At 40.9% G+C, this 26,090-nt stretch overlaps 2 protein-coding genes across 2 annotated transcripts in view; both read left to right on the top strand.

Moving 5' to 3' along the window:
* LOC137186482 (mitogen-activated protein kinase kinase kinase kinase 5-like) overlaps positions 1–6,612 on the top strand; it is a 31,415-nt gene extending 24,803 nt beyond the window's left edge. The window contains exons 22-32 of the mRNA XM_067595458.1: positions 204–282; positions 395–471; positions 723–783; positions 958–1,060; positions 1,198–1,256; positions 2,524–2,627; positions 3,274–3,451; positions 3,601–3,669; positions 4,532–4,624; positions 5,042–5,168; positions 5,851–6,612. Of these exons, the coding sequence (XP_067451559.1) occupies positions 204–282; positions 395–471; positions 723–783; positions 958–1,060; positions 1,198–1,256; positions 2,524–2,627; positions 3,274–3,451; positions 3,601–3,669; positions 4,532–4,624; positions 5,042–5,168; positions 5,851–5,947 (1,047 nt within the window). The 3' untranslated portion in view covers positions 5,948–6,612. The remainder of the gene's footprint in view (positions 1–203; positions 283–394; positions 472–722; positions 784–957; positions 1,061–1,197; positions 1,257–2,523; positions 2,628–3,273; positions 3,452–3,600; positions 3,670–4,531; positions 4,625–5,041; positions 5,169–5,850) is intronic.
* Positions 6,613–6,866: 254 nt separating this feature from the next.
* zmp:0000000529 (WD repeat-containing protein 20) lies at positions 6,867–24,031 on the top strand. The gene is made up of 4 exons (XM_067595459.1): positions 6,867–8,015; positions 11,027–11,209; positions 11,966–13,366; positions 18,134–24,031. The coding sequence occupies exons 1-4, from the start codon at positions 7,599–7,601 to the stop codon at positions 18,179–18,181; spliced, it is 2,049 nt and encodes a 682-aa protein (XP_067451560.1). The 5' UTR covers positions 6,867–7,598; the 3' UTR covers positions 18,182–24,031.
* The last annotated feature ends 2,059 nt before the right edge of the window (positions 24,032–26,090 follow it).

The raw sequence follows: 26,090 nt of genomic DNA, 5'->3' as shown, positions 1-26,090 counted from the left end.
AAATCTCATGAATTCTGCTTGGTGCTAGCTTGCTAATACACTAAACAAATTATCATTAGCATTAGCATTGTGAGGAAGTGTTCATTTGTAGATAAATACAGTCATTCTAGCAAGACTTCATGCAGTGGTTTGAAGATGTATAACTGATATAAACTACTGTAGATGGGATTAAATGAATTTAACGCCGTCACTTCTTTTTCCAGGTGTACTTTAAGAAGATCTTCCATGGCTGCCCTCTTAAAATCAACTGCTCCACAACCTGGGAAAACCCGGCTACCAAAGGTTGTATCCTGGAATAAAGCACTCAGTAAATTCTCTGCTGTCTTTCATCTTTATCAGACTTGTGTTTTTATCTGTCTGACCAGTCTGTGTCTCTTCCCTCCCCCCCCTTCAGACCGGCATCTGATCCTGGGGGCAGAGGAAGGAATCTACACCCTGAACCTCAACAGCTCAGAGGCCACGATGGAGCTGGTAGGATCATTTTCTAATTTACTGCAGAGCTACAGCAATATTTTACTTTGGGTCGTTGGTAATGTTGTTTTGGCCAAACTTGTTCCCTTGGTGGTCCCAGAAAAAAATATTGGAGATGAGTCTGACAGACTCATCTCAAAATATTTGTCACACTTTATCTGCAAAGCTCTTACAAAAGCAACAAAAAAATAAGAGACACTGGAGCAATAAGGAAGCAGTGAATGAATGAATGTCTTCTCTTTCTCTTTCAGTTGTATCCCGGGAAGTGTACATGGGTCTACATCATTAATAACGTCCTCATGTCTGTATCAGGTAAATAGAGAAGAGACACTGGGAGTCTCACTGGAAACTTTAAAGAACATATTGTGGAGCTGCTAACAAAGCACCAGACATGTTTTAATTAACAGCTCAAAGGATTTCTGCTTCTCTTCTTCTGCTGTGACTTAATTTAGGTCAAGAAACAATGAATGCATGATGTGTTTACAGGTAAATCATCGCAGCTTCACTCCCATTCACTGAAGGAGTTGTATGAACAGGCTCGGAAAGACCAGAGGATGGTTTCCTTGCCGACTCACCGGCTGTTACCTAGGTAACGCTGGACTTTCTCTGCGTTTCATTTTCTGTTCTCTTTTATTTAATTTGAAAAGTTTGTCTCGAAACACTGCGACACATCTGCTTATGCCAATTAATTCTTCAGTAAAAATTATTTATTTATTTTGTTATCAGGAAATGTGCAGTGACCTGTAAAATACCTGATACCAAAGGCTGCAGGACCTGCTCAGTTGGTAAGACCAAGTAATGTTTGATATTTTGTGTGTATGTTCGTGTGTGTGTGTGTGTGTTCAGATGTAGTTGATTAGTTGATGTAGTGGAAAGGTTTCTAAATTTCTTTCTTTTACACCTCTCTGCCTCCCTGATGTTTTCAAAAACCAAATTGGCTGCCTGCTAGTGCGAGAAGTTAAAGGTGCCCTGTGGAGTTTTCTTGTAAACAAGCAAAAGTTCAGTTTATATTCAGTTCAGTGTTTTTCACCAAAAACACGTTGTGTGTGTGTGTGTGTCCTTGAGGTTTAACAAACGTATTGAATTTCCTTCCTCAAGAAACATTTGCAAAGCTGATTTTTGAAATATCTTAAATTGTGCATAAATCACATCCATGTTTACTAGATGGCAGTCAGCTTCTCCCTTGCATTTGTTGGCACACTGGTATGTCTGTTTGCACGTTACCATCACTAGATATTAAAGGATGGGTTCACAATTTTTCCAAGTCAGGAGCATGTTTTTCTTGCTGTAATCATTTCTCATGTTCATACTGACCATTAGAAGATCCCTTCATAATGCACTTACAATGGAAGTGATGGGGGACAAAATCCACAGTCCTCCTTCTGTGCAAAAATGTATTTAAAAGTTTATCTGAAGATAATATGAAGCTTCAGTCGTCCACATGAGTCAAATCAAGTAGATATCTTTCAGCGTTGCAGTCTTTTTAGTGCCAAAGTTCCTCTTTTTGTTACTATACTTCCACCACAGCTCAACAGGGAAACACTGTCTGAGGAAACACAAAGAGGGAATTTGATGCTAAAAAGACTGTAAATGTGTCAGATATCCACTTGATATGACTAACTCAGACTGATGAAGCCTCATAGAAGCTTCACATCAACTTTTAAATGACTGTGTGGACACACTGTGGATTTTGGCCTCCATCACTTATATTGAAAGCACATTTGAAGGATCTTTTAATAGCCAGTATGAACAGGAGGAATGATTACAGTGAGGAAAACCTCTTTCACTGTTCACAAGGACACCTGACTATTATTTCAAGACACATTTGAAGAATTGTGCACCCATCCTTTAGTTAGCTGAACAGCGTGATACCAGCAGCGGGAGGTGAATCGTGCCACCCGCACAAACTCCGCAGGGTACCTTTAAACTTCATTTCTCATTTTGAAGCTCCATTAGGATGCAGATACTGCACAGTAGGCAGTTTTCCAGTGTTGATGTGAGTGTGTCAGAGATAACCAATTAAACCTCGTGTTCTGTCATGTCTCCCTGCAGCAGATAACATGCAGCGAGGCTGCGTGTTCCTGTGCTGTGCTCTGGAGTCCAGCGTGGTGCTGCTGCAGTGGTACGAGCCGATGCACAAGTTCATGCTCATTAAGGTATGTAGGGCTGCAACTGCAGATTATTTTTATTACCAGTTAATCTGCCATTTATTGTCTGGTTGTATATAAAATGGCAGAAAACTGTAAAAGAATTATTATAATTTTCCAGAGCATTAATTGTTCCTGTATGTTCTGACATTTTAATGTTTAAGTCTAATTCTGTGGGGAGTAAATTAAATAGTTATATATGATAATATAAGGAAAAGGAGCAGAATAAAAGTCATAAATGCTAAATAGGATATACATGTGCATTATAAAAATATACCATAAAATATGTGCAAGTTTAGATGACGTACAGTCTAATTCCATTAGCTGATCTTTGTTACTTGTCTGTGTTTAACTTTTTACCATTTTTATGAGACTGTTAACACTGACAGCGACTAATAAAATGACTGGAAGGAAAATAAAACATTTTATGGTCACCATTAAATTTATGAGCTAGTTTTAGACCTTTGAGCATAAAATGGTTATGGTTTTGAGGGTAGACTCACTGGTGCCCTGAGTTATACGCCATCCTGCGGCTGAAAGGTTGCAAGTTTAAGTGTTTTTGAGCAAAACACTTAAGCTGTCTGCTTTATAGGCTGCTGAAAAACAGCTAAATACCCAAAGACATTTAAAAAGAAATTAAAATCTTGACTTGCAGAATTTCGACTTCCCCCTGCCCAACCCTTTGCGAGTGTTTGAGATGGTGATGCCGCCCCATCATGAGTACCCGCTGGTGTGCATCGGTGTCTCTCGGGGGTCCAGCCCCAACGTGCCGGTCAATGTAGAATACATCAACCTCAACTCCAACACTTCCTGGTTTACCAACTCTGGCTTGGGTAAGTGGACTTTAGAATGCAAAGAGGTACAAACAACCCACCGTGATCTGAATTCCCAGGAAAAATTTCTGCATTTTACACCAGCTGTTGTTTATTTGTTTATTGTCGTTGTTGCTGATGATGGTGTTTGTGTGTGTATGTTCTTACAGAGAAACCTTGCCCGGATGTAGTTCAAGTAAACCAGTTGGACCCCAACTCACTGCTCGTCCTCGTAGAAAGTAAGTAAATCCAAGTTTCTTTTAATATCTTTTCATATTAAAAGACTCACAATACATAATATTTATCAGACATTATCAAAGAGCACATATCAACACAAGTACCTGTATAATATTGCCGGTTCTGACCTCACAAATACTTTGACACACTGAACATCATCAGTTTCAGAAGAGACCATTTGTTGCATGGTTTTCCAATGGTTTCCATGGTTTTTGTGTCGGGTTGCATTAGATTGTACAGGTGTTCATATTAATGTGTCCACCCCCATCATATAATAAAGGACATCCAGCCTATTATGGTGCAATATATCATGATATTATGTATCTATTATGGTCTCACTTGGTCAAATTCCTGCAGCAGCGATTATTGAACAGTGATTATTTGTATAAAGGTTAAAATAATCAGGATATTGATATCAAAATACCAATAAATAATAATAAAAAAAGAAATAAAATATAATTTGGTTGGTGTTTATTCTTCAATAGGTTTGTGTTGTAATATGGAGAATTAGGTAACAAGGTGAAAAAGTCATTCTCTTCGTCAGGCAGACCTAAAACTGTCAGAGTTTGAGGGGTTTTGTTTCCCACTGGTGCTCTGATGGTAAAAGTACATTAATAATAGTAATAAAAGAATTCAGATAAATTCAGTGCAGTTATGGGAAGAAGCTGTGTGGCAGTTAAATTAAAGTGAGGTGAGAAATGTTCAGGTATAGATTGTTGAGTTCAGGTGTTTGCTAGACAAGGTTAGAATCTGGCAATAATTGTGATAATGGGATTTATAACGGCGTTATGTTTAATCTACTTCCATATTTCCACACTGATGTAGCAGATGATAATCTCTCGACTACCCGTCTCTCCTCCACAGGGTCAGTACATATAGTAGGCCTGGAGGGGGAGCTGAAGAGCAGCAGGTCTACGCTATATGAGACCACCTTCTCTCATGAAGTGGAGTCTATAGGTGAGTACATGCAGCCACAAAACCAGTGACAGTTAAAGGGGAAGTCCACCAATTATACACATCAGAGTCTGTTTACAGGTGTCAGGAAGCACGACTGCATATGTGAAAAAAAAAAAATCTTTTGTGGCTCCAGAGGAAGCTGTGTGAAATCTGATAAATATCTTCAAGTGAGTGTCAGTTGGGACTGAAAGAAGTGAGGTTACCAGACCTCATCTCTGCTAGGCTACGTTATCAGCTAGTAGCTAACCACACCCGAATTGCAATTGAGTTGCATTGGAATGAAGGATAAAGAATGAATAGAATAAAAAAGACAATATCTCTGGTTCTGCTGCATTGATTTAGATTTTTGTCCATCATGACCAAATCATAAATGATTGTAGCTCAGCGTTAACTCTGTTTGTTTGTCTGTTTATCCAGTGTATTTTGAGGACACACTGTTAGCAGTGTGGCGTCATGGCTGGCAGAGGAAAGGACACGGTTTCACTGAGGTGCTGGAGGAAACCACAGACCCCAGGAAGATCTACAGACTGGTGCAGTCAGACAGGTACAGCATGCCCTCACTGACTGCTGCTGCTGCTGCTGCTCATTGCTCACTGCTGTGGATTTTTTTGTTTTTTTTTCTGGTAATCTCATTAAGATCAAGATCTCTTTTGCAAGAGAGACCTGAGTAGGGCAAAGGAAATAAGAACAAAGATAATACATGTCTGGTTGCTTAGATTTCATGTTGCAGGTGGCAGTTTTTTCTTTATCTGTTCAGGCAGGGAGGCTACCGTTGCTAATGCCAACTACTCAGCTCCACTTCTGTTGGTGTCAAATGATAGAAAATGTAAAAACACATCAACACATCTTTAGGTGGCAGAGATTTTATCTCACTGCCACAGAAAAAAAACACCATTTGCTTCGCTTCTACGCTTTGATTTGACAGATTTTTCTAACATTACACATCTTGGATTCACTGAGGAACTGTCTGATGTGATAAACAGGTATTGAGGTGAAACATACAGTTTCCACTGAGGTAAAGATCAGGAATATATCCAAACTCAGCAATTCATCTGAATATTTTATCCTTTATTTGCAACTAGGACAGAAAAGTTCATGTGATCCCTATTCATTCATAACTTACATCAGATTGATACTGTTAGTCCTATAAATTTAGTGCAGGAAGGTTTAAATTTCACTATCTCCCTGCTTGACCTCCTCTGACCCGCTTGACCTTTTCACTGCAGGATGGTCGTCATGGAGACGCACCAGATAGAGGACCAGTCGGGGCTGTCCAACCTGTACGTCCTGGAAATTGCTGAGAACTACGTAATGCTGCCTTGAGTCTCTCGTTTGCTGGGAAACTCCCAAACACCACTTCTATATGAATGCCTCTACCCCGGGACTTGCAGCATTCAAGGGTGGAAGCGAACGGACACATCTGTCAACAACATTTGGATCTTCCGTCGTCTGTCATCATTAACTTTGACGGGCAAGGATCCGTCGCTGCCACAGTATTTTTATATCTAAATGAGAAGACAGGAACTACATCAGGAAGGAAGTGATGGCAGGATGTTGCAAAGTTACACCGACTTAAGATGATTGTTGTGTTCTTGCCTTTATCCCTCACACTGGGGGAGTCTGCTCTTATTTATGCTAATTTCAACTTGGTATGTGAAACCCTGAACAATCTCCTGAATCCTGATAGCTGAGAAAAAACCCTAAATGAATAGTGAAGGAAGGTCCTCCTCTAACACTACAGAGGAGTATCTACTTTTTTTTTTCTGCCACAGCATTGTCGATATGAGCAGCAGCTGCCCGCAGGACTGAAATATATATATACGGCTTCCCCAAAGACACCTCATACAAGCATAAAGGACTGGAGCATAGCAGCACTGTTGCTGTTGCTCATGTTGTGTGTTTTGTAACCTTGAGTTTGTATGTCAGTGTTGGATCGAAGACACACACTTCTCACTGCCGCTACACTGTAATAAAGTTAATTAACACAAGATGAGGTGAATTGTATTGATCTTGGAGGGGAAACGGGGCAAATCAGTTACAGTTAATGAAAGGTGAAAGTTAATTAAGTAATCTCTGTCAGTGTGTTTAGCTGGTGTGATTAGGTCACATTTGACAAGCTGTGGTACTATGTTGATTCGCTAATAGTGTGCATGGAAGTGTTGGCGAAACAACAAATTTGAATTCACTACAAAACACACACGATCAATAATATTTGCATCTACTTTTACAAGCCATTGCGTTCAGTTTTAGACCGTGCATGTCAAATTCCTAATTTAAATTTAATTTATTTTTTTTTTTTTAATGTATTCAGGGAAGCAGTTTTCTTTAAAAGCTCAATGTGAGCATGACAGTGTCAGTTTTCTGCAATTCAAATGAAGCCCTCGCTTGTGGCACTAATCTCTTTCCATAAAAAGACACCACATAATGCATTTTAAAGAGGTACCAGAAAAAAAAACGATAGCCAATGTCCTGAAAGCAATAAGCCTATTATAGTGTTGTTTTTTTTCATGAGTGGCACACTTGATTCAACAAATCATATCTTAAACTGGTCTTGGTGTCACCGGGAGGTTGATAAATCAAGCTGGGCCGGATAAGGGCCGGACGCCTTCTCTTTAACCCCCGACACATTAGTGGGAGTGCGCAGTGCCAGACTGGGCCAGCAGCCGACGCATCATTGATCGCACGTATTTACGCACAGTGGATGAACGGAGGCAAAGAGCTGGTCGAGGATGATGCTTACACCGGCTCAGAAGGGCTTTCTCTCGGGGTTTATTTACCAGGTAGCAGCGGTATGGTCGCCGGTTCTGGTGTAAAATGCACTGGAGCAGACCGGGTGTGCTGGTCGGCCTAGCTGAGCTCGGCTGCTGCTGCTCGCCTCCGCCGCTCCCATTTCTATTCTAGTACTTTTTTTATTGCAGCGTTATTATTTCCAGGTCAAAATCACTGTTTCCTGTGCGGCTTGTTTGTACTAAAAATGGCCGGAGATGGCGGTGCTCTGAAGGATATCAATGAGATTAAATCCCAGTTCCGGACCAGAGAGGGCTTCTACAAGCTGCTCACCCTCTCGGACTCGCAGCAGCGGGGCGGGCTGCCGCGGGGTCCGTCCGCCGGAGCCACGCTGGGCCCCGGGGCTGGAACCGGTCCGATACCCGGCGGAGGGGTCGGGCTGCTGCAGGGGCCCGGGGCTGCTGCCGCCGCCGCCGCCGCTGCTGCTGCCGCCGCCTCCTCCTCTTCCAATGCCGCAGCCAACTCCTCTCCGGCGGGCTTCCTGCCGCCGGTCCGGGTCTCTATGGTCAAGCTGCAGCCAGAAGACCCGAGCGAGGAGTCGGAGAGGGTGTGCTTCAACATCGGCAGGGAGCTGTATTTTTACACGTACACCAACATCAAGAAGGTGAGCCTGCTCTTCTCTCCGCTCTTGGCCGGAATGACAGATCGGATGGTCAGGTTTTAGCCTAGCATGTTAGCCTGCACTGCTGATTTGATGCTATTAGCTTGCATTTCGTCATCTTTTTTTTTTTTTTTTGTTATTTAAAATGAGCCTCTTTGGCTGCTAGCGCTGCACACAGCTGGCGAACATGCACATAATTCAATGTGTGTCTGTTATGCAGTGCGATGGAGTGGCAGATAATTTGGCTGAATAGACAGTGAATGGTGCATCATCCAGACGGATACAGGGCAACAGTGTTACTATAACGAGCAGGAAACAGACAGGAAGGCTCTGACAGCACTCTATTCACTGCGTTTTTACTAGAAACCATGTGAACTGAAGGCAGTTTATTCCCTCTGCTGCATCTTGAATGTTAATCTGGATCTTTACTTTGTCCTCTAATCATACAGTTTGGAGTTGCTGTAAAAGTAGTGTACTCATGATGAAGAGTGCTGCAAGGTGACTCAGTTGGCAGCAGATGGTTTAGATTCAAGACAAAACACTGTTGTTTTAAAAAAAAAAAAAAAAATCTCCATGTAGCTCTCACACTGCATTACAGGCTCATAATGAAGTGGGTGTTAAAAGTCAGAATTCATTATGGAGAAAAAAAAAACATAATTGGCAATGTTTTTAATCTGTTTCGTGACAAGAATTGTTTCACAAATGTGCACATCACTGAAATCTGACACCTTTTTAACACACACTCGCCTGAAGGAAGGAGTAGTATCTGCATTTGTTCTCCAGTTTCTTTCCTTTTACAGAGCTTGTTTTTAGCATTGCTAGCATTCACCAAGGATCCTGTTTAGAGAGCTGAAACTGCTTGCAGCTAGCTACACCACTTGCTTCTTAATGAGGGATGTTAATAACCCATTTAGAGGACAAATGTAAAAAGCTTCTCCTCTAACATGGACCTGACATAGATCGATGAGGGAGGGGGGGAAAGGGTTGTAACTGACTACATTTTAAAATGTCAAGACTTTTCTTTCACTCTACGCCATCAGACATACTCTCTGGTTCAGAATGAAATCGCTCCATAAATATGATAAATGTAGTTAATCTGCCAGGAATATGTGTGTCTTTATCACTGATACAGATACCGTACATGTAGACGGCTGAAGGTACGTGTCACGATTAATATGCAGAACATCCAGCATTTAGTTAGCATGTGCATTCAGGCAGCATGACATGCAGTAAATTATACTCCACATCCTCAGGGATTCCCAATCTTCCTTATGTCAGCTAACCTCAAGAAGAGATGCTCTTTCAAAGGTTTGTACACAGTCTCACCTGCTGCCAGTACGGTTAATGATCCAACTAGAGCTGCTGATTAATTGAATAATTTACCTGCAGTTATTCTGATAATCGATTAATCGTTTCAGTCAAGCAAAAACAGACTGTTCTACAGATGAAGCAAGCAAATGGACATCACAGTGTCCTCTGAGGAACTGTGAATGCCAATTTTTCACTGTTTTTTTAAATATTTCATGAAAATCAGTTAGTTGCAGCCCTAGATTTAACTGTGAAATCATCAACATGAATGTAACCGATGGCAAGAAAACTCATTCACATCCGGCCAACACCCAGATTCTCCTAATGAGGTCATTATCGGTGCCGATACGATCAGGAAGATGGGATCAATGCATCTCTAATAATCAGATTTAATGTGCACTGCCTCTCCAAAGTTATTATATGATCGAGTGTTGTAAATTGCTTTGCAGCGAGCGTGCGTTCATTCGCAAGACGATAGAGATAGTTGTCCTGAATTCGGTTGAAAAGTTTGATTTGTCGTTTATTGGATTCGACCAGTAAATCAAAAAATCACTTCTCACTGGGGAGTCTCATCTACGTTTATCTTCAGTCTGAGACGTCCCACATTTCCCTAATGTAAAATGTCTCACAAGAAATAATTGTCAAAACATGATTTATTAGGCATAATGAGTCTGTTCTCTCCCCGGTATCATTTTATTTGTATCATGGTTGATTGTGACTCTGCTCCAGCTTGATATATTCATGTAAATTTAAATCCTGACAGTGAGGAATACAGTATAATGACTGTATGAAACCCTCAGAGATCGGGTGTGACCTTACAGCGTTTTGTCGGCGGGGGAGCGAGGAGACCAATAACACGAGCGAGTGTGTTTCCAGTCTAGAAATAAACCTGCAGCCATGTTGCTTTCCCCGGTCTCTCGTGGCCACCGTCGGCGGAAACGTCAGCATCTCTCGTATGATGGATTTCTCCCTGTATGACTGTTGAATGTCGGCAGACACAAAGCAGCACTGGAAAGAAACATTTGCTTCTTCATTCCGACACCAGAAACCTGATGTTTATCATTGATCTTTTTAGATAAATGAAGAATGTTTCCCATCAAACTCCGCTGTCACTACTTTTGGAATTATCTCAATGTGACAGTGATTGATTAAGTCAAAATAAGAAAAACAGAAAATAACAAACGGGCCCTGTCGTGGCGGGTTCACCTCTCGCGTTTGACTTCTATGAGGAAAGAAACTATTTCTCAGTATAGCTGTCACACTTCCTTTTTAATGCTCAGCGCATGGCACACTCACACTCGACACGAACTGCTGCAGAGGAGCGAGCGCTTGAAGAGTGGGGCGAAGACTTCCTTCACACCAACCCATGGCGTGAAGAGATGCTTTCTCTTTCACACGGGAACACACCGTTCAGACTCACAGACTCGGTTTCTATGACTGTCGCTAAGCATTTTAACCTTTTCACAAGTTCGCACAAGCATTTTGTTCATATTCATACCATAATTTCCCTCACAGCCCTGAAATACGAGCCACATTGTCAGCAGATGTTTGTAGCTGTGGTAAATTGTTTTAGTGTGGATTTCTGTTTTCAAACGAGTCTTCTGGGACTAGCGGACCTCTAAATGTCCCTGAATCTCACTTCTTGGCAGATGTTTTGCTTGTACATCACAGTTCTCTGTCTCCCCCTTTTTTCTGTCCGTCTGCAGGCTGTAGACCTCAGTAAGCCGATAGACAAGAGGATCTACAAGGGGACTCAGCCGACGTGTCACGACTTCAACCAGTACTCCGCCACGGCAGAGAGCGTAGCTCTCATCGTGGGTTTCTCGGCCGGACAGGTCCAGTATCTCGACCCCATCAAGAAGGAAACCAGTAAACTCTTCAATGAGGAGGTATTACATTTGTATCTGCAAATATTAGATTTCCTCTGTGTTAGGGAAAGTTGTAATCAAAGGTTGCTGCAGTTCAGCAGAGGTAGTAATTTGTCCTTGCATTGATTTTTTTTTTTTTTTTTCCCCTACTTTAGATGCTGTGATGTAGCCTAGACATTCAGACACTGTATTCATTGTTGTCCGTCTAAAATGCTTTGATTTTTTTTTTTTCTCTCTGTGTCTCCTGAACTGCCTGTCTGTTTAATGGGATTCTCTTTAATGGGACTCCCTATTAAATTTAAGAGGCTGGGAGTGTATGTGTGCACGACTGCATGCAGACTTTCCTGTTTGCGTGTCTTCTGAATCTATTCACTTCCTTGGGATTCGCTTTTTTCTAAATCTTTTTCTTTCGTAATCTTCTGCTCCCTTGGTTTTCTCTCTCTGTTGGTTTCAGTCTGTCTCTTTGCAGCTCACGCTTGTTTCTAGATCTCTACAGCCCTTCTCTGTCTTCCAAGGCTTCTGTTCTCTGTGTGCTTCTCTCAGTAGTTTAAATTTCGTTTTTGGGGGTTTTTTTTAGATTTTACATTTTGCTAGCGATGATGTGACTCTACCTAGTGTCCACATAATACAATAAACTTTGTCTTATCTTTACTTTACTCTTACTTTTATTCTTGTCTCCCCCGTGCCTCCTTCTTTCTTTCCTCTTCCTCTTCCATCCTTCCTTCTTTCCTATTTTTCCCCACATTTCCTCCAATCCACGTCCTTCCTGTCTCCTAGAGGTTGATAGACAAATCCAAGGTGACGTGTCTAAAATGGCTTCCCAAGTCGGAGAACCTGTTCCTGGCCTCCCATGCAAGCGGCCACCTCTACCTCTACAATGTGGACCACCCATGTGGCACCACGGCCCCACAGTACTCTCTGCTGCGACAGGGCGAAGGCTTCGCCGTTTACGCCTGTAAAACTAAGACGCCGCGCAACCCGCTTTTGCGATGGGCCGTGGGCGAGGGAGGCCTCAACGAGTTTGCTTTCTCCCCGGACGGCGTGCATGTGGCGTGTGTGGGCCAGGACGGCTGCCTGCGCGTCTTCCACTTTGACTCGATGGAGCTGCAAGGGGTGATGAAGAGTTACTTTGGCGGGCTGCTGTGTGTGTCGTGGAGCCCCGATGGGAAATATCTCGCCACGGGTGGAGAGGATGACCTGGTTACCGTCTGGTCATTTGCAGAGAGCCGCGTGGTAGCGAGGGGTCACGGCCACAAGTCCTGGGTCAACGTGGTGGCGTTTGACCCCTTCACGACCTCCCTGGAAGATGAAGAACCCATGGAGCTTAGCGGAAGTGAGGAGGACCTCCACCAGGGGGCGCCAAATAACTCCATGCACTTTGGCCGGGTTCGAACCAGCAGCACGTTGTCGCGTCTTTCTCGGCACAGCTCTAAAGGCGGCGGTTCGGCGGCGGTCACGTACCGGTTTGGTTCAGTGGGGCAGGACACCCAGTTCTGTCTGTGGGACCTGACGGATGATGTGCTGTACCCACGCCTCCCGCTGTCTCGCGCCTTCACTAACACTTTTGGACCCTCGCTGTCCAACTCTGGCAGCGGAGGGGTCAACAGCACCTCAGGTGGGGGAGGGGTGGAGGGACACCATCACCCGCCTAACACTAACACCGGCACCACCAACCCACCAACACTCCCCTTACCCCTTCCTCGCTCCCTCTCGCGCTCCAACTCTCTGCCCCACCCCGCCGTGGCAAACGCCTCCAAGGGCCAGGGCGCTTCGGAGGGCGGCGGGGGAGGAGGAGGAGGGGGAGGGAGCAGCGGCGGAGGAAACAGCACCCCGTTCAGCATCGGCCGCTTTGCCACGCTGTCACTCCAGGAGCGCAAGTCGGACAAGTCTGGTGGCAGCGGTGGGGTGGAGAAGGAGCACAAGCGTTACCACAGCCTGGGCAACATCAGCAAGAGCAACGATAAGATCAACGTGGCGCCGAGGAGCAACCGGCTGGACGCAGCCAAGGTCCTGGGCACCACACTGTGCCCACGCATGCATGAAGTGCCCCTGCTGGAGCCGCTAGTGTGCAAGAAGATTGCACACGAGAGGCTGACCGTCCTGGTGTTCATGGACGACTGCATCATCACAGCCTGCCAAGAGGGTCTCATCTGTACCTGGGCACGACCGGGGAAGGCGGTACGGCTTTGATTAACTCTTTTATTAGGAAAAACATTGATAAAACATCAATACTTTGGCTGAAACTTACAATTATTCTCATTGTAAGCAATCAATCTGTCAGTTATTTTTTCAATTAATTGTTTAGTCGACTCAGTGTAAGTAATGGGTGAAAAATGCCAATCACAAGTTCTCAGAGCCCAAGGTGACATCAATTAACAACTGATTAAAACGTAAAAAACATGATGATGAAGTAGATGAAGCTGACGTGTCCAATATAGATTAATTTCCAGGTGTAGGGTGATGACATGTTACACGTTTTTCCAAGTTTTACATATCTAAATTTTATCTATTTATTCATTTATGATACATGCCAGCATTGTTACATTTAAACAAATGCAACTGATGTATATAGGACTTCTAGCTGTAGCTAATTTGCAGTCCTTGTCCCTGTTTAGGCTTTTAAGGGATAAAACCCATAATAAAACTCTCTGATACAGGCATAGAGGCTAACAATAAAACAGACATAGACAAACAACCACTACAAACCATAATTGAGACAACAAACACTACAAATGACAATTAAGAACAGTGACTGAAAATCATGATTAAGAACAAAGGGGAAAGAAAATATGTATGCTATATAAACCCATGTATCTCAGTGTTTAAGCCGTAGTTTTGCCTTACTGTTTAAAGCTTTAAAATAAGTAAATGTTTTTATTTCTGATGGCAGGGTATTCTAAATCTGTGGGCCTTTAACTGGAAAACAGGACTGACCGAATGTTGCTTTGCATTTTGCTGGTTTTCAGTCTCCACTAACTGCTCTCCTCATAGTGGCTCCTTTGCTTTTATATTTTAAAATCATTTGACTGACTAGTTCTGAGTCAAGGCCATTCATACACTTAAAAATATATTTCATAAATGAGAGATTTATAAAATTCTCAAAGCTTAATAAATTATGCTTTTTCTGAATTTTATAATGGTGCCATTTTATTGGCTTCTGATCAAGTATTTTCAAAGCCTGTTTATATAATGACATTATAGGTTTCATTGCCAATTGAGTTGCCTGGCCCCAGACGGTTACACAATAAGAGAGATGCGATAGAATAAAGGCGTGCATATATAGTTGGGCGGCCTTTATGGGTAATAGGATCTTCTAAGTAAAAATCAGTTAAGGTTAGTCTTGATGGTCTTGAACATTTTCCTAATATGTGCTTCAAATTTTAATTGGGAATCCAAGATAACACCTTGAAGAACTCATTTACTCATGTATTGAAAAGCACATTAAAAAGTTTTTGCACAGTTCAGAGTTAGGATGTTATTTTAAAGCCACCGATCATTTGTCTGTTCAGTAACTCTGCAGTCTGTTGTGGAGTCTTTGTCGATACATAAACGATTGCATCATCAGCATACATTTGGCACCCAACCTCTTTACAGCTGTCTGGTAGCTCATTAATGTTTAAGCAAAAGAGCAGTGGTCCCAGGATGGAACCTTGTGGTACGCCCATTTTGCAATTTCAAAGGGATGATGTCATACCATTAATTTTGACACATTGCTTTCGGGATTCCAGATATGATTTAAACCAGCTGAGAGCTTGTTGGGAAAAGATTTAATTTTAAAAAGCAAGTTTATTTAAAAGTATCTCATGATTCATAGTATCAGAGGCCTTTTTCAGCACTAAAAGTACTGCTCCTACTTCTTTACAATCATCTAGTACACTGTTTTTCAATCCTGGTCCTGGGTCACCTCTGCCCTGCATGTTTTAGATGTTTCCCTGCTCCAACACCTGATTCAAATGAATTCTTGAACTTGATGAGAAGCTGATAATTTGAATCAGATGTGTTGGAAGACGGAAACATCTAAAACATGCAGGGAAGGGGTGCCTCAGGACCAGGATTGAAAAAAACACTGATCTAGTGACCTCTTAATCATTTCTGCAAGATAACATGTAGTCATTTCTGTTGAAGCTCACAGTGTTTTGGATGGAGAAGGTGGTTTCTTTCAAGACAATTAATCAGCTGCTCTGCCATTAACTTTTCAATAAGAGATAGATTGCAGGGAGAATTGAGATCGGTCTATAATTACAAGCTTGGTCCGGTTCTCCAGACATAAAAATTGTTATACTTCCTTCTTTAAATATTTAAAGAAATTCCCCAATGATGGATACATTTATCATATATGTTATAGGCCTTATCAGAGTATCAGTATACTTTTTATATGAAATCAGTGTCTAACCCAAATACATCTTTAGCCTATAAATTATTTAATTGATTAATAATTTGTTGAATTTTACCTTGATCAGTCAGTGTGATGGAAAAGGAATTTGCTGTGTCACATACTAAAGTCTTTGACAGCTTTATTGGTTTAAAGTTTGCTGCCAGTTCTTCCACTGATTGGACAAAATAGGCATTAAGTGCATTCGCAATTACCATGCTATCAGAAGTGATCACTCCATTTACATTCAATTGAATTATTCCTTTTTTTCTAATTAGACTCTCGTTTAGTAAGTCCACTGATATGTCTCCAAAGAGATGAGCTATTTCCCCCTGATTGTGCAATTAACAGCACTGAGTAGACGGTCTTTGCTTTTCTCAGTTCATTGACCACTTTAGTCCTTTAGTCCTTTTAAAAATAAGAGTATCTGTGTATAATTACACAGTAAAAAGTGATTTTTTTAAAATGCAAAATCCCTCTTTTTCATTAGTTGAATATCATTAACCCAAGGCAGAGATGGTCTTTTCTTTTTACTTATTTCAATGGCTTTATACATTTTTGAATTGTATTTGTTAGTGAATATATAAAGATACCTCAACATTTATTTAAATTGTATGTTTGTAGAACTGAATCGCAATTTATATTCCATACTTACCTCTCAAACTAATCTCAAAACTGATTTTATTCTTTCTAATCCAATTCTGTTGATTATTGATGTTTGGTCCATAGAAAACATTTCTTCATCAGTTTCCTGACAATCAAGGTCAAATTATGATAAATTAAATGAAGTTCTTGTCACTCACTCAGGTTTATTCGTAAACATTAGATCTATAAATGTTTAACTTGTTCGTTTCAGTCTTGTGAGGCCTTTTGTCATTTGATGCAATTTATATTTTGATGTTATTTGTCTAGCCAATGTATGTTAAAATCTCCAAGAAATATAGCTTAACTGTGACAATTTGACAACAACAATTAATCTAAATTACAATTAAAAAGACACATTGCAAGAAGGAGGATTGTACAGAATTACAATGTTAAAATTCATCTTAAGTGACAAGACAATATTTAAGATTAGACATTTTAAATCAAACATATGCAGATTAAATTCACAGCACTTGAGGGTGTCTCTGATATAGATCAGGATTCCCCACCCCCCCTTTCCCTATTTTCTTGTCTTTTCTATAACAAGCATACCTGGGAACATCAATCATAGTTGTTGGAACATCATTGTTCAGCCAAGTTTCACTCGGAGCCAAGAAACACAAATTAGAGTCCATCAATAGATGTTGAACCTGATCTCTGTTTGATATAATACTCCAAATATTTAAATTACCTCCAAGTATTCCTTTCAGTTTAGATTTTAAGTCCCAGATTACCTTTGCATGTTTAAGTGCGGCATGACCAATAACTGTCTCGCGTCTCTCCTGGTGTAAGTCGGCGCTGAGATGTTGCTGTTCAGAAGACGCCGTGTCTTGGATGGTGTCCATATGATATATAGGAAATGGTTATTCCTCTTTTCTGCCAAGCCAGGAATAGTTCCCGACACCCCAGGCAGACCAAGGTGAAATTGGTTTACAGTCCCAATCGAAGCTGTATCCATTTCCAGAGTTGAGTGTGGAGGACTGAGCACTTGATGCTTTACTTAAAAGGTCTGGGGTTGGACCTGGGTTCAGCCGTATATCTCCACTCAGCAGAAGTAGGAATAGTAGTGTGTTTAAGACATGCAGTGTGCTATTTCCCCTTAGTTGGCTTCTGCTTGTCGCACGACGCCGATTCTCTGCCAACAGGTGGAGTAAATTACAAAGTATCCGTGGCCAAAAAAGTTCAGTTGTGCTCTGTCCGGTAAGAGTGAAACTTTGGCAGAGGTGTTTGATGTTTGATATGATGTCTCCTATACTGAGGCTTTGTCCAAGTGGAAAAAACAAAACCGCCATAAGCAGGCATACACCCTTTCTCTATGTCTGTAACTTTTTCCTATGTTGTTGAATGGAGGATTGAAGTTGTCCTTTAAATCAGGATGAGATGGTTGAAAAATACTCAACAAAACTCACTCAAAGATGTGAAGACAAAAATGGCAAGAAAAGATGGTATATAGAGGCAAACCACCCCTGCTGTCGGCAGCCATCTTAAACTCTGGTCTGTCATTCTCTTTTAAATTTGTAAAGCCTCAAATTAATCCCTTTTATAAATAATAATTTCACCCATGAGATTAAGTCATACAGCCTTTCAATGTGGTTTAACTTCAGGCCATTCATTATATATTGTAATTAGACTACAACAATGAATTTTAGGCAAGTTCATAAGTACAGTGATATTCTGTAAACAAGTTTTATTTTCTTTGCAGGTCAGTTTGTTTTGAGTGTATTTTTTAGCGGGTGGATATTTCAGGCTGCACCACTTCAAAAGCTTAAAAAATGACTCAACATTTGGAGATGATTTCACCTTTTCCTCTCCACAACAACAATGGCTTTTTATGTTCCTGCACCTTCAAATGGAGACTGTATTTTCTTACTGCGATTGTCCCTGACTGTCTAACTTTCTATTATGTTTTTGTCTTTCTGTCTCTTCTCCAGAACTTGACAGCACAAAACGGTAACTCTCCAAGCGGCACAGTGGTATAGCTGGAGGAGAAGCTTTGCACTCATCCCTCCCTCCATCTCCGTTGTCTCCTGTCTCCTCTCCGAAAGCCTCTCCACCCATCCTCAAAAGTTTCAAATTGGGGGCCAACAACCAGAGACCGTACCCTACCACTGCAGTATTATACCCTCATTATAACTGTTCTTGCCATGACCCAAAACCCTGTTCCCTAATGATTTTACTCTCACGATGGCCACTTTGGTGGGAAACTCTTGCTGAAGCATCGGCGCACGCAACATTACTTCAGAAAGACTTAACAGTTGGAAGGTTAGCCGGGACAACTGAGACACTAGTTAGCATATCAGCTAGTTAGCCATTAGCCATCAGTTAATTGCTTGGAATAGGTTCTGGTAGCTAGCTGCAGTGGACCATATCTACTGCATGGCCAAAAGTATGTGGACTCACCTTTTGTCTTGGGCTGTTCAGAGCCACCAGTTTGAGGAAGGCCATTTCCTGTTTCAAGGTGACGGTGTACCTGTGCACAAAGTCAGCTCCATAAAGAAATGGTTCTCCCAGTTTGGTGTGGAAGAACTTGACTGGCCAGCACAGGGCCCTGACCTTAAACCCATCCATCACCTCTGGGATGAACTGCGAGCCGGGCCTTATTACCCAACATCAGTGTTAGACCTCACTGATACTCTTGTAGCCGAATGGGAGAAAATCCCTGCAGCCAGGTTCCAGGTGTGTTGACAGTGTTCTCAGAAGAGTGAAGGCTGTTAAAGCAACATATTAATGCCCTTAATTTGGAGTAACATGTTCAACAATCACATATGGGTGTAACCTTCAGGTGTCCACTTACTTTTGGCCATATAAAAATTACAACTATAGTTTTTCGTGTTCTGTTTAAAATTTAAGTACAAGACTCATTTACACCCACAGGTTCTAATAAACAGTGCACAATGTTTTGTGCTTCATCAAATATGAAGATCTACTGTATCGTCATACTTGATAAATAAGTGAGTTTGGCAGTAAGTAAGCGATAATGTACCGTATGATACGGTGTCATGATGATGAAGGCATCCTTCACCTCCACCATGTCTGTCATTCTCTGCTGTGTAAACATCAGTGTCATTTTGCAAAGGAGAATTAAGGTTGTTTGTTAGTAGTCATCCACTTTTAAAGTTTCGATTTAACCAGAAGTTAAGTTGGTTTCACCAGAGTTTAATGATTTTAATGGACACCTGCCAAAAACCAGAAACTAGTATTCTGACATGATGTAACTAGATTTATAGGGCAGCATTTCCTCCTTTTACCTTTTGTCTCAATTTGAAATGATAAATGTCTGATTCCTGATGTTATTAAGGTGGTCAGCAGTAGCGCAGAGCTACACCGTACTTGCTCTTCAGAGTTTCCCACCTCATGCCACTGTGGGAGTAAATTTTATTCCCAGTGCTTCAGCCCTCTGCCTTCACCCCCTCCCCCTCCCCTCCGTGTTTCTCTACAGAAAGACTGCATCAAACAGAGATTGTTTATCCTCTCTATCTGTAACCCTGAAGCAACAAGGAGTGAACGGCCCTTCAGTCCCTCCTCCGTCTGATCCCTCCCATCCCCCCCCCGCCCCCCCTCTTGCAAAAGACACTGCAAAAGCCACGGCCATTGTATTTAAGTTATTTATTTTATCACAAGACTGTGTAGTAATTTATATTGTAAATACTGAAAATACTCTATAAATACAAAAAGGACAAAACGTGTATGGAAATAATGACTTGACAGCAAGGAAGTGAAGAAAAAAACAGGAAAGATGGAGAATATTAATATATGAAGATCCTTCTATTGTACATAGCAACCACAGTTAAAAAATTGAATGTCTGCTGTTTTAGGGAACTTGAAGATGTCAATGTGTTTTTATTTCGTGTGATAGAGTTTTCTCCAGTTTGTCCCTGAAAGCGAGCTGAGTGTGATCCGTCGACGTCGAGGCGGAAAACATTTCGGGTTCCAGTGTGACTGACCCGAGTCGAGCACAGAGAGCAATCTTTGAAGTGGCTGCTAGCTGTACAGTTCAGCTGACTGTCCGAGTCAAAATAGGTCCAAATAATACTAATTCTCCTGAACATCACGCGTGGACAGACGGCATATTAACGAATAACTTGCTCACGAACACAAACTTGCACATTCGGGACTTAAAAAATGGCTCACGCGTACATGCACTCACGCAACACACACACATGCACACACACACACACACACACACACACACACACACATGCAATCCCCTTATGGTGTAGCATCATATATACTGTATCTTGGACTCATTCCTGTCGCACCTGAATTGCCTCTTGCAAGAATTTGCACATTCAATAAATCCACAGTCCATCCTGAGCTGCCATGGGTGACACACATAAAGGGGGTGTCGTTGTCTTGTTTGATCTGTGCAGAAACAGCTCCCATAACCCCCAACACTCACTGGATATTTTAATGGTTGTACATCTCGACTGGAAAACACAGCAGTGTGTCGAGATTTAGATTTTATTCCCTTGTCTTGAGACTCTCTTATAATGACCTGTACGGCTGCAGAGATCTCATCCATGCTTGTCTTTATTTTCCTGGAAATTTTCACTATTTTTCTGACTCTGGTGCAGGAAAATGACCTCACCGTTCTTTAAACCAACTACAAAACTCTGATTGGCTTGATTAATTGCTGGAAAAAAAAACAAAAAAATAAGATGTGAACAAAGATTCCAGAGTCCAGACAAAAACACTCTCTCATACATGAAAAATATTTTTGTGCAGCTGTTACATTTTTTTTACTGTATCTTTACTGCCTTTTGTGAAACACTTTAGTTGCTCGCTCCTGTCCTGCCATGTTTGTTCAGGAGTCGAAGTTGAAAAAGCATCTCTCTCAATAACAAATAGCTGGTTGTTGAATTCAGAAGCAGTTCTCGATACCCAGCGCTATGCTTAGCTGCTAATCTATATGCCAAACCACTTCTGTCCACTTCTAAACCATAAACCAGAGAGAAGGAGCTGCAGAGGTGTTTCTGAACAGAATCTTATGATTTTTTTTTGCCATAACCAGCTACTGACTGACTTACCTGTCTTACATGTCAATGCCAACTGAAAACTACACTACAGCGCAGCATGCCCGCAGTATTTTTTTTTTTTTGTCAGCCTTTGTGTTTTTTTGCTTTCTTTGTTCTTTTTTTTTTGTGTGAGTTATAGAGTTACCTGCCTGACAATACATCCTATAAATAGCAGAGCAACTTCCAAGACTGCAGTAGCCAAGGTTTTGCCCTTGGAGCAACAGACAAACCACCGGTTTCCCTGCTCTGTGTTTGAGCCGGTGTGAGAGAGGGGAGGGGGGGAGGTGGGGAGGAGGGGGGGGGATTGTTGCACCCCGTATACTCGCCTTTGTTGTCATAGGAACAGCATGTCTGCTGAGTGTATCTTGAATGAGCACATAGGCTTATAAGGGTCAGTCTCAGCTTTAAGGCTAAATTAATGCTTCATCACGATGTCTGAGATAAGAAGAAGAAGAAGAAGAACTAGGATCTGCTTTCTTCTGATGTTTAAGGAATAATTCACCCCAGTGTGAAAATGATCTAAACCACAGATTCATCTAAAACGCTGAAGGACACAAGTTTGAATTTCTCCGAACAGGTTGTGCAGCTGAATCCAAGTATTTTGTGGTTAAATGTTTGTGTCCATCTGTCTGATGTTTACCTGCTTATCTCACAGGCCCTGTTACACACTAATGTCTCACATTCATATGTGGTCAGGGATGCATTTCTCTATAATTGTTGTTGTGTGGATGCAAATGTATACCTGACTGCAGTAAAGTGAGCCTGATCAGTACGTTGGTATCTGTACATGATGCAAAACCCTGCAAACTCAGTGTGTACTCAAAGTAAATACACACTTTGTCCCTCTCTCTTCCTCATTATCATGTCTCACTTTTTCATTTGAAGCTTTTCTGTGGGATTTTTTTTTAATTAAGTGTGCAAACATTAATCACAGTCCTCTTCTTTAGCTCTACTTCAAAATGCATATATAAATATATATTTCTCTGTGCAGCAGTGAGCTCAGGTCCCCAATATTAAAATAAATTGTGAGCGGGGAAGCGAAACATATATATATATTTTTTTTCCTTTTCAAAAACAAGTGCTAATACAAGATATATTTGAGACATGTTCTAATTCATGCAGAGCATAATCAGGATGTTTTGTTTTTGGATAAAAGACAGCAGGTCTGAACACGACCCTGGTTCCCCCTCACAATGTACTAAACGATTACAATCATAGTGATACACCAGGGCGTCGTCTGCGAGGAGTTTAGTTTATAAGAGGTAAATCTTTGAGATTTGGTTTACGTAGCACAGTTGTTTAGCCTCGGATTGTCCTGCACTTTAACATTTCCTATTTATAGGCTAAATCTGTGAAAAACATGAGAGGAGTTAGAACACAACGATCCTGCTCCTGAACTGAAGGGCTAAACTAGAAGTGACCGCAGGTGCGAAGACATGAGTCGGTTAAATTTGTCGTCAAACTTTGTGTGTTGTACATCATCACCTCATAATACCCTCCCACTCACATCACTATTTGACATTTTTTAAGTCATATTTTTGGCACCGTGTGTAAAACTTTTTGCTTAGATTCAACTGACGGTTTTAGAAAGTCGTAGATATTAACTGTAAGATAGTTTGCAGATAAGTTACAGTAGGACAATGATGACAGTGAAGGCCGGTGTAAAATAACGAGCGAGCTGTTGGTTTGTAACGGAGCAGAGATGACGGTTTGTCTGCGGTATCGAGCCCAGATGTGGTCACAGCCAAACTGTCATAACAAAATATGAATCCTGCATTTGTTAAAACACCCTGCAGATCAGTAGTTCATCTTCAAAACAAGAAAATTCTCACTGGAACGCTCAATATTTCAAACAAACACAAGATTTAGTGTGTTTTAAGTGCTACCTATTTGTCATCCTGTGATGTAAGGTACCTCCTGTGCTTTAAAAACAACCCTAATTAGTTTGCTTCCTTTTTGAGAAAGAAATATTCATACCTATTAGAGGGAACACCGATCATTTTGCCTCATTTTGGAGCAAAGATTACTCAGATGTTTTTACCGTTGAAACAGGGCCAACTCATGGTTTAAATGAATGGAAAGTGTTTGAAGTAGTGTTTTAATTCGGCTGAGAAGCAATATGACCGACTCTCGAGAGACTGTGAACTCAAGAAGAAAAGCTTTGATTACCGGAGCGGCTGTAATCCCACACAGACGATTGTTGCGGCCCGAAGTCAATAATTCACGTCTCACCTCTACAAATCGCTGTGTCCGGTCTGTCTATGAGCAGAAGAAGGAAAAACAAACAATGTCAAGTGGAAAGACAAAAAACAACCCTGAGCCAACAAAGCTAAAAAAAACAAAAAGTTAGGATGCCAGAATACACTGAAAAACTAAAGCTCAGACTGTGTTTTTACTCTTAAAGCCTTGTTCTACAACTCAGAGAAACATCCTGAGGGAACAAATATCATTCCATGTATGTTGTATGTACAGTATGCGTGATCGTTTTTTTAATTTGATATTTCAGGCTGAAGTAAGACAAGACACTTTGTTTAAAGGCTTGTTTTTTTATTTTAATTATTAGTTATTTTTATTTCTCTCTCTGTGTGTGTATGTGTGTGTGCATGTGTTAAAATATGCATTCTCTATTATCACCATACCGTTAGTTACCACATGCACAGACTCACACACATACACACACTCTCACACACATACACACACAAACACGCTTTCACACACTTGCCTGTTCTGGTGGAGGTTATAACGGCAGAATGACGTCACTGTATCCGGTTTGTATATGGAGATCTGTTATTAAAACGTTGAAACTGAAACAATCATCTTCTCATGTTTTCTGTGTGTGACTGACGTGCTGTATCCATACTGGTTTTACTGGTTAATTTACAGTATATTATAATAACATGATACTGGTTAAATGCCTGCTGTCAATATGACGGCGGTTCCTCTCTGACTACAGCCACAGAGAAATAATTATTGTTATTAACTAGTATTTTATTATGAAATATCTACAAATTTATAAAGTGTAAATAGGATTTCATCTGTTCTAGTGAAGAGGTTTGGAGTGTTTTAGAGGTTTCTGCAGGGAAACAAAATGATCAAATCTAAAGTTATTTAATATTGGCATAAAATATGATGTATAACTACTTATTTCACTGATCTGTGGTGAATTTCAGTGTTTTTTTTTGTTGTTGTTTTTTACATATTTTATCCCATTAATCACACATTAAACACACCTTGAAACCATGTTGTTGCCTTATAAAGAAACTAGAAGATATTTTCTATCCTTTGGTTTCCATTTATATCTATATGTTATAAAATTACATTATCAGACTCTTGAAAGTCTACATTAAATTTGTCTTAGTCACATTAAAGCCATTAAAAGGCCTTGCAGTGCAGACTTAGAATAGATCAAATAATTTAGTGTTTTATTAAAGTGATCTTCCCTCAAAAGAAATATTTTCAGAACACAAGTAAGATATTACAAAATATTAAGAACACCATTCAATATAATGCACCCCAGTACAGCAACACACCACCCACTACGACCTCAGTAATAAACATTAAGCAGAATTATCACCTTTCTGACAATGTCAACAGCAACTGAAAATGTTTAAGCTTCATAAATGTGGAATTTATATCAGAGCTGTGCAGATGTACCTAATAAAGTGGCCGGTGAGTGTATTTTGCAGCTCAGTAGTTATTGAATAACTCATCCCTTTCTTTTATCGATAGAGGGCAGTGCAGACAAATACAGCCAGTTTCAATTTTTGTCCTTGTGGTGGGAAAAAAAAGTGCCGACGTGACGTGACGTGACGTCCCGACAGCTCCGTCTGCTCGCCCATGATGGGGGTTGTTTTCTGTCTGCGTCAAGTCAGAGACTGTCAGTGAACAACCGGAACCTTTTCATTCTGTCTTTAGAATAAAATCTCTGTCAGGAAAAGAAAAGGATTGTATGATCAGATGGTTTAGTTTCTCCCCTCAGGGATCATTAAACTTTCATATGTAGTCTAACTGAGGCTGCAGCTACTTATTATATTCATTACATTTAAATTTATTCCTTTGGCTTTGACACTTTAAACCAAAGCAACATACAAACGAGCTACAATCCAAACCACAGTGGTACAATGCAGCCCATATTAATCATTGATCAATGTTAATTAGTCAGTGATTAAAATAATGATTGAGTAATTAATTATTTAGTCTATGAAATGGCACAAAAATGCCAATTTACTATAGTAAAAAAAATGAAGCATTATAATGTAACTGGTTGACTTAAAGCTGATTGTAGATATTTTAAATAGTGTCAGGTAGATCAAAGACCGTGCACACTCATGGTCCTCCCCCCCACAGGTTAGACCTGATTATAGCTTTTCTCAGGACTGTGCAGATGTGCACAGACTGGACTTACCTGACATCTGCATCAGCATTGTTAGTTCATGAAGTTTGACAACTTCACATAAATCCCAGCGTCGCTTTGTACAACTCCAACATGAATACCTGTGATAGCTACAGGAAACTGAACACCTGAGAAGATGCAGGACCTTTAATCTATTATAATGCATCATATTTTACTAGTTGATGATATGTTTAGTCTGTAAAATCAAAGTGAGAACTAACTGTAGCTGTAGAATGAATGTAATGGAGTAAAAATGTAATGACAGCTGAGTATAAAGGAGCATAAAATGTGTAAGTACAATATTTGAGTTAATATACTTCCACTACTGCTAAATTCAGGGATTCAGGGACAACTCTGTGTAAAGAAATCATCATTCTCTATGTGTTTGACTGCTTCACTACCTTCACTCCTTATTCTTTATAGTATCCTTCACAGTTCCTCATTAGTTGACCAGAATGCACCTGTGTCTCTGCCTCCATC

The sequence above is a fragment of the Thunnus thynnus genome, chromosome 7 (assembly GCF_963924715.1).
Source record: "Thunnus thynnus chromosome 7, fThuThy2.1, whole genome shotgun sequence".
Classification (NCBI taxonomy): Eukaryota; Metazoa; Chordata; class Actinopteri; order Scombriformes; family Scombridae; genus Thunnus; species Thunnus thynnus.
Note: the sequence above shows the minus strand (reverse complement) of the source record. Positions and strands in the feature narration are given on the sequence as shown.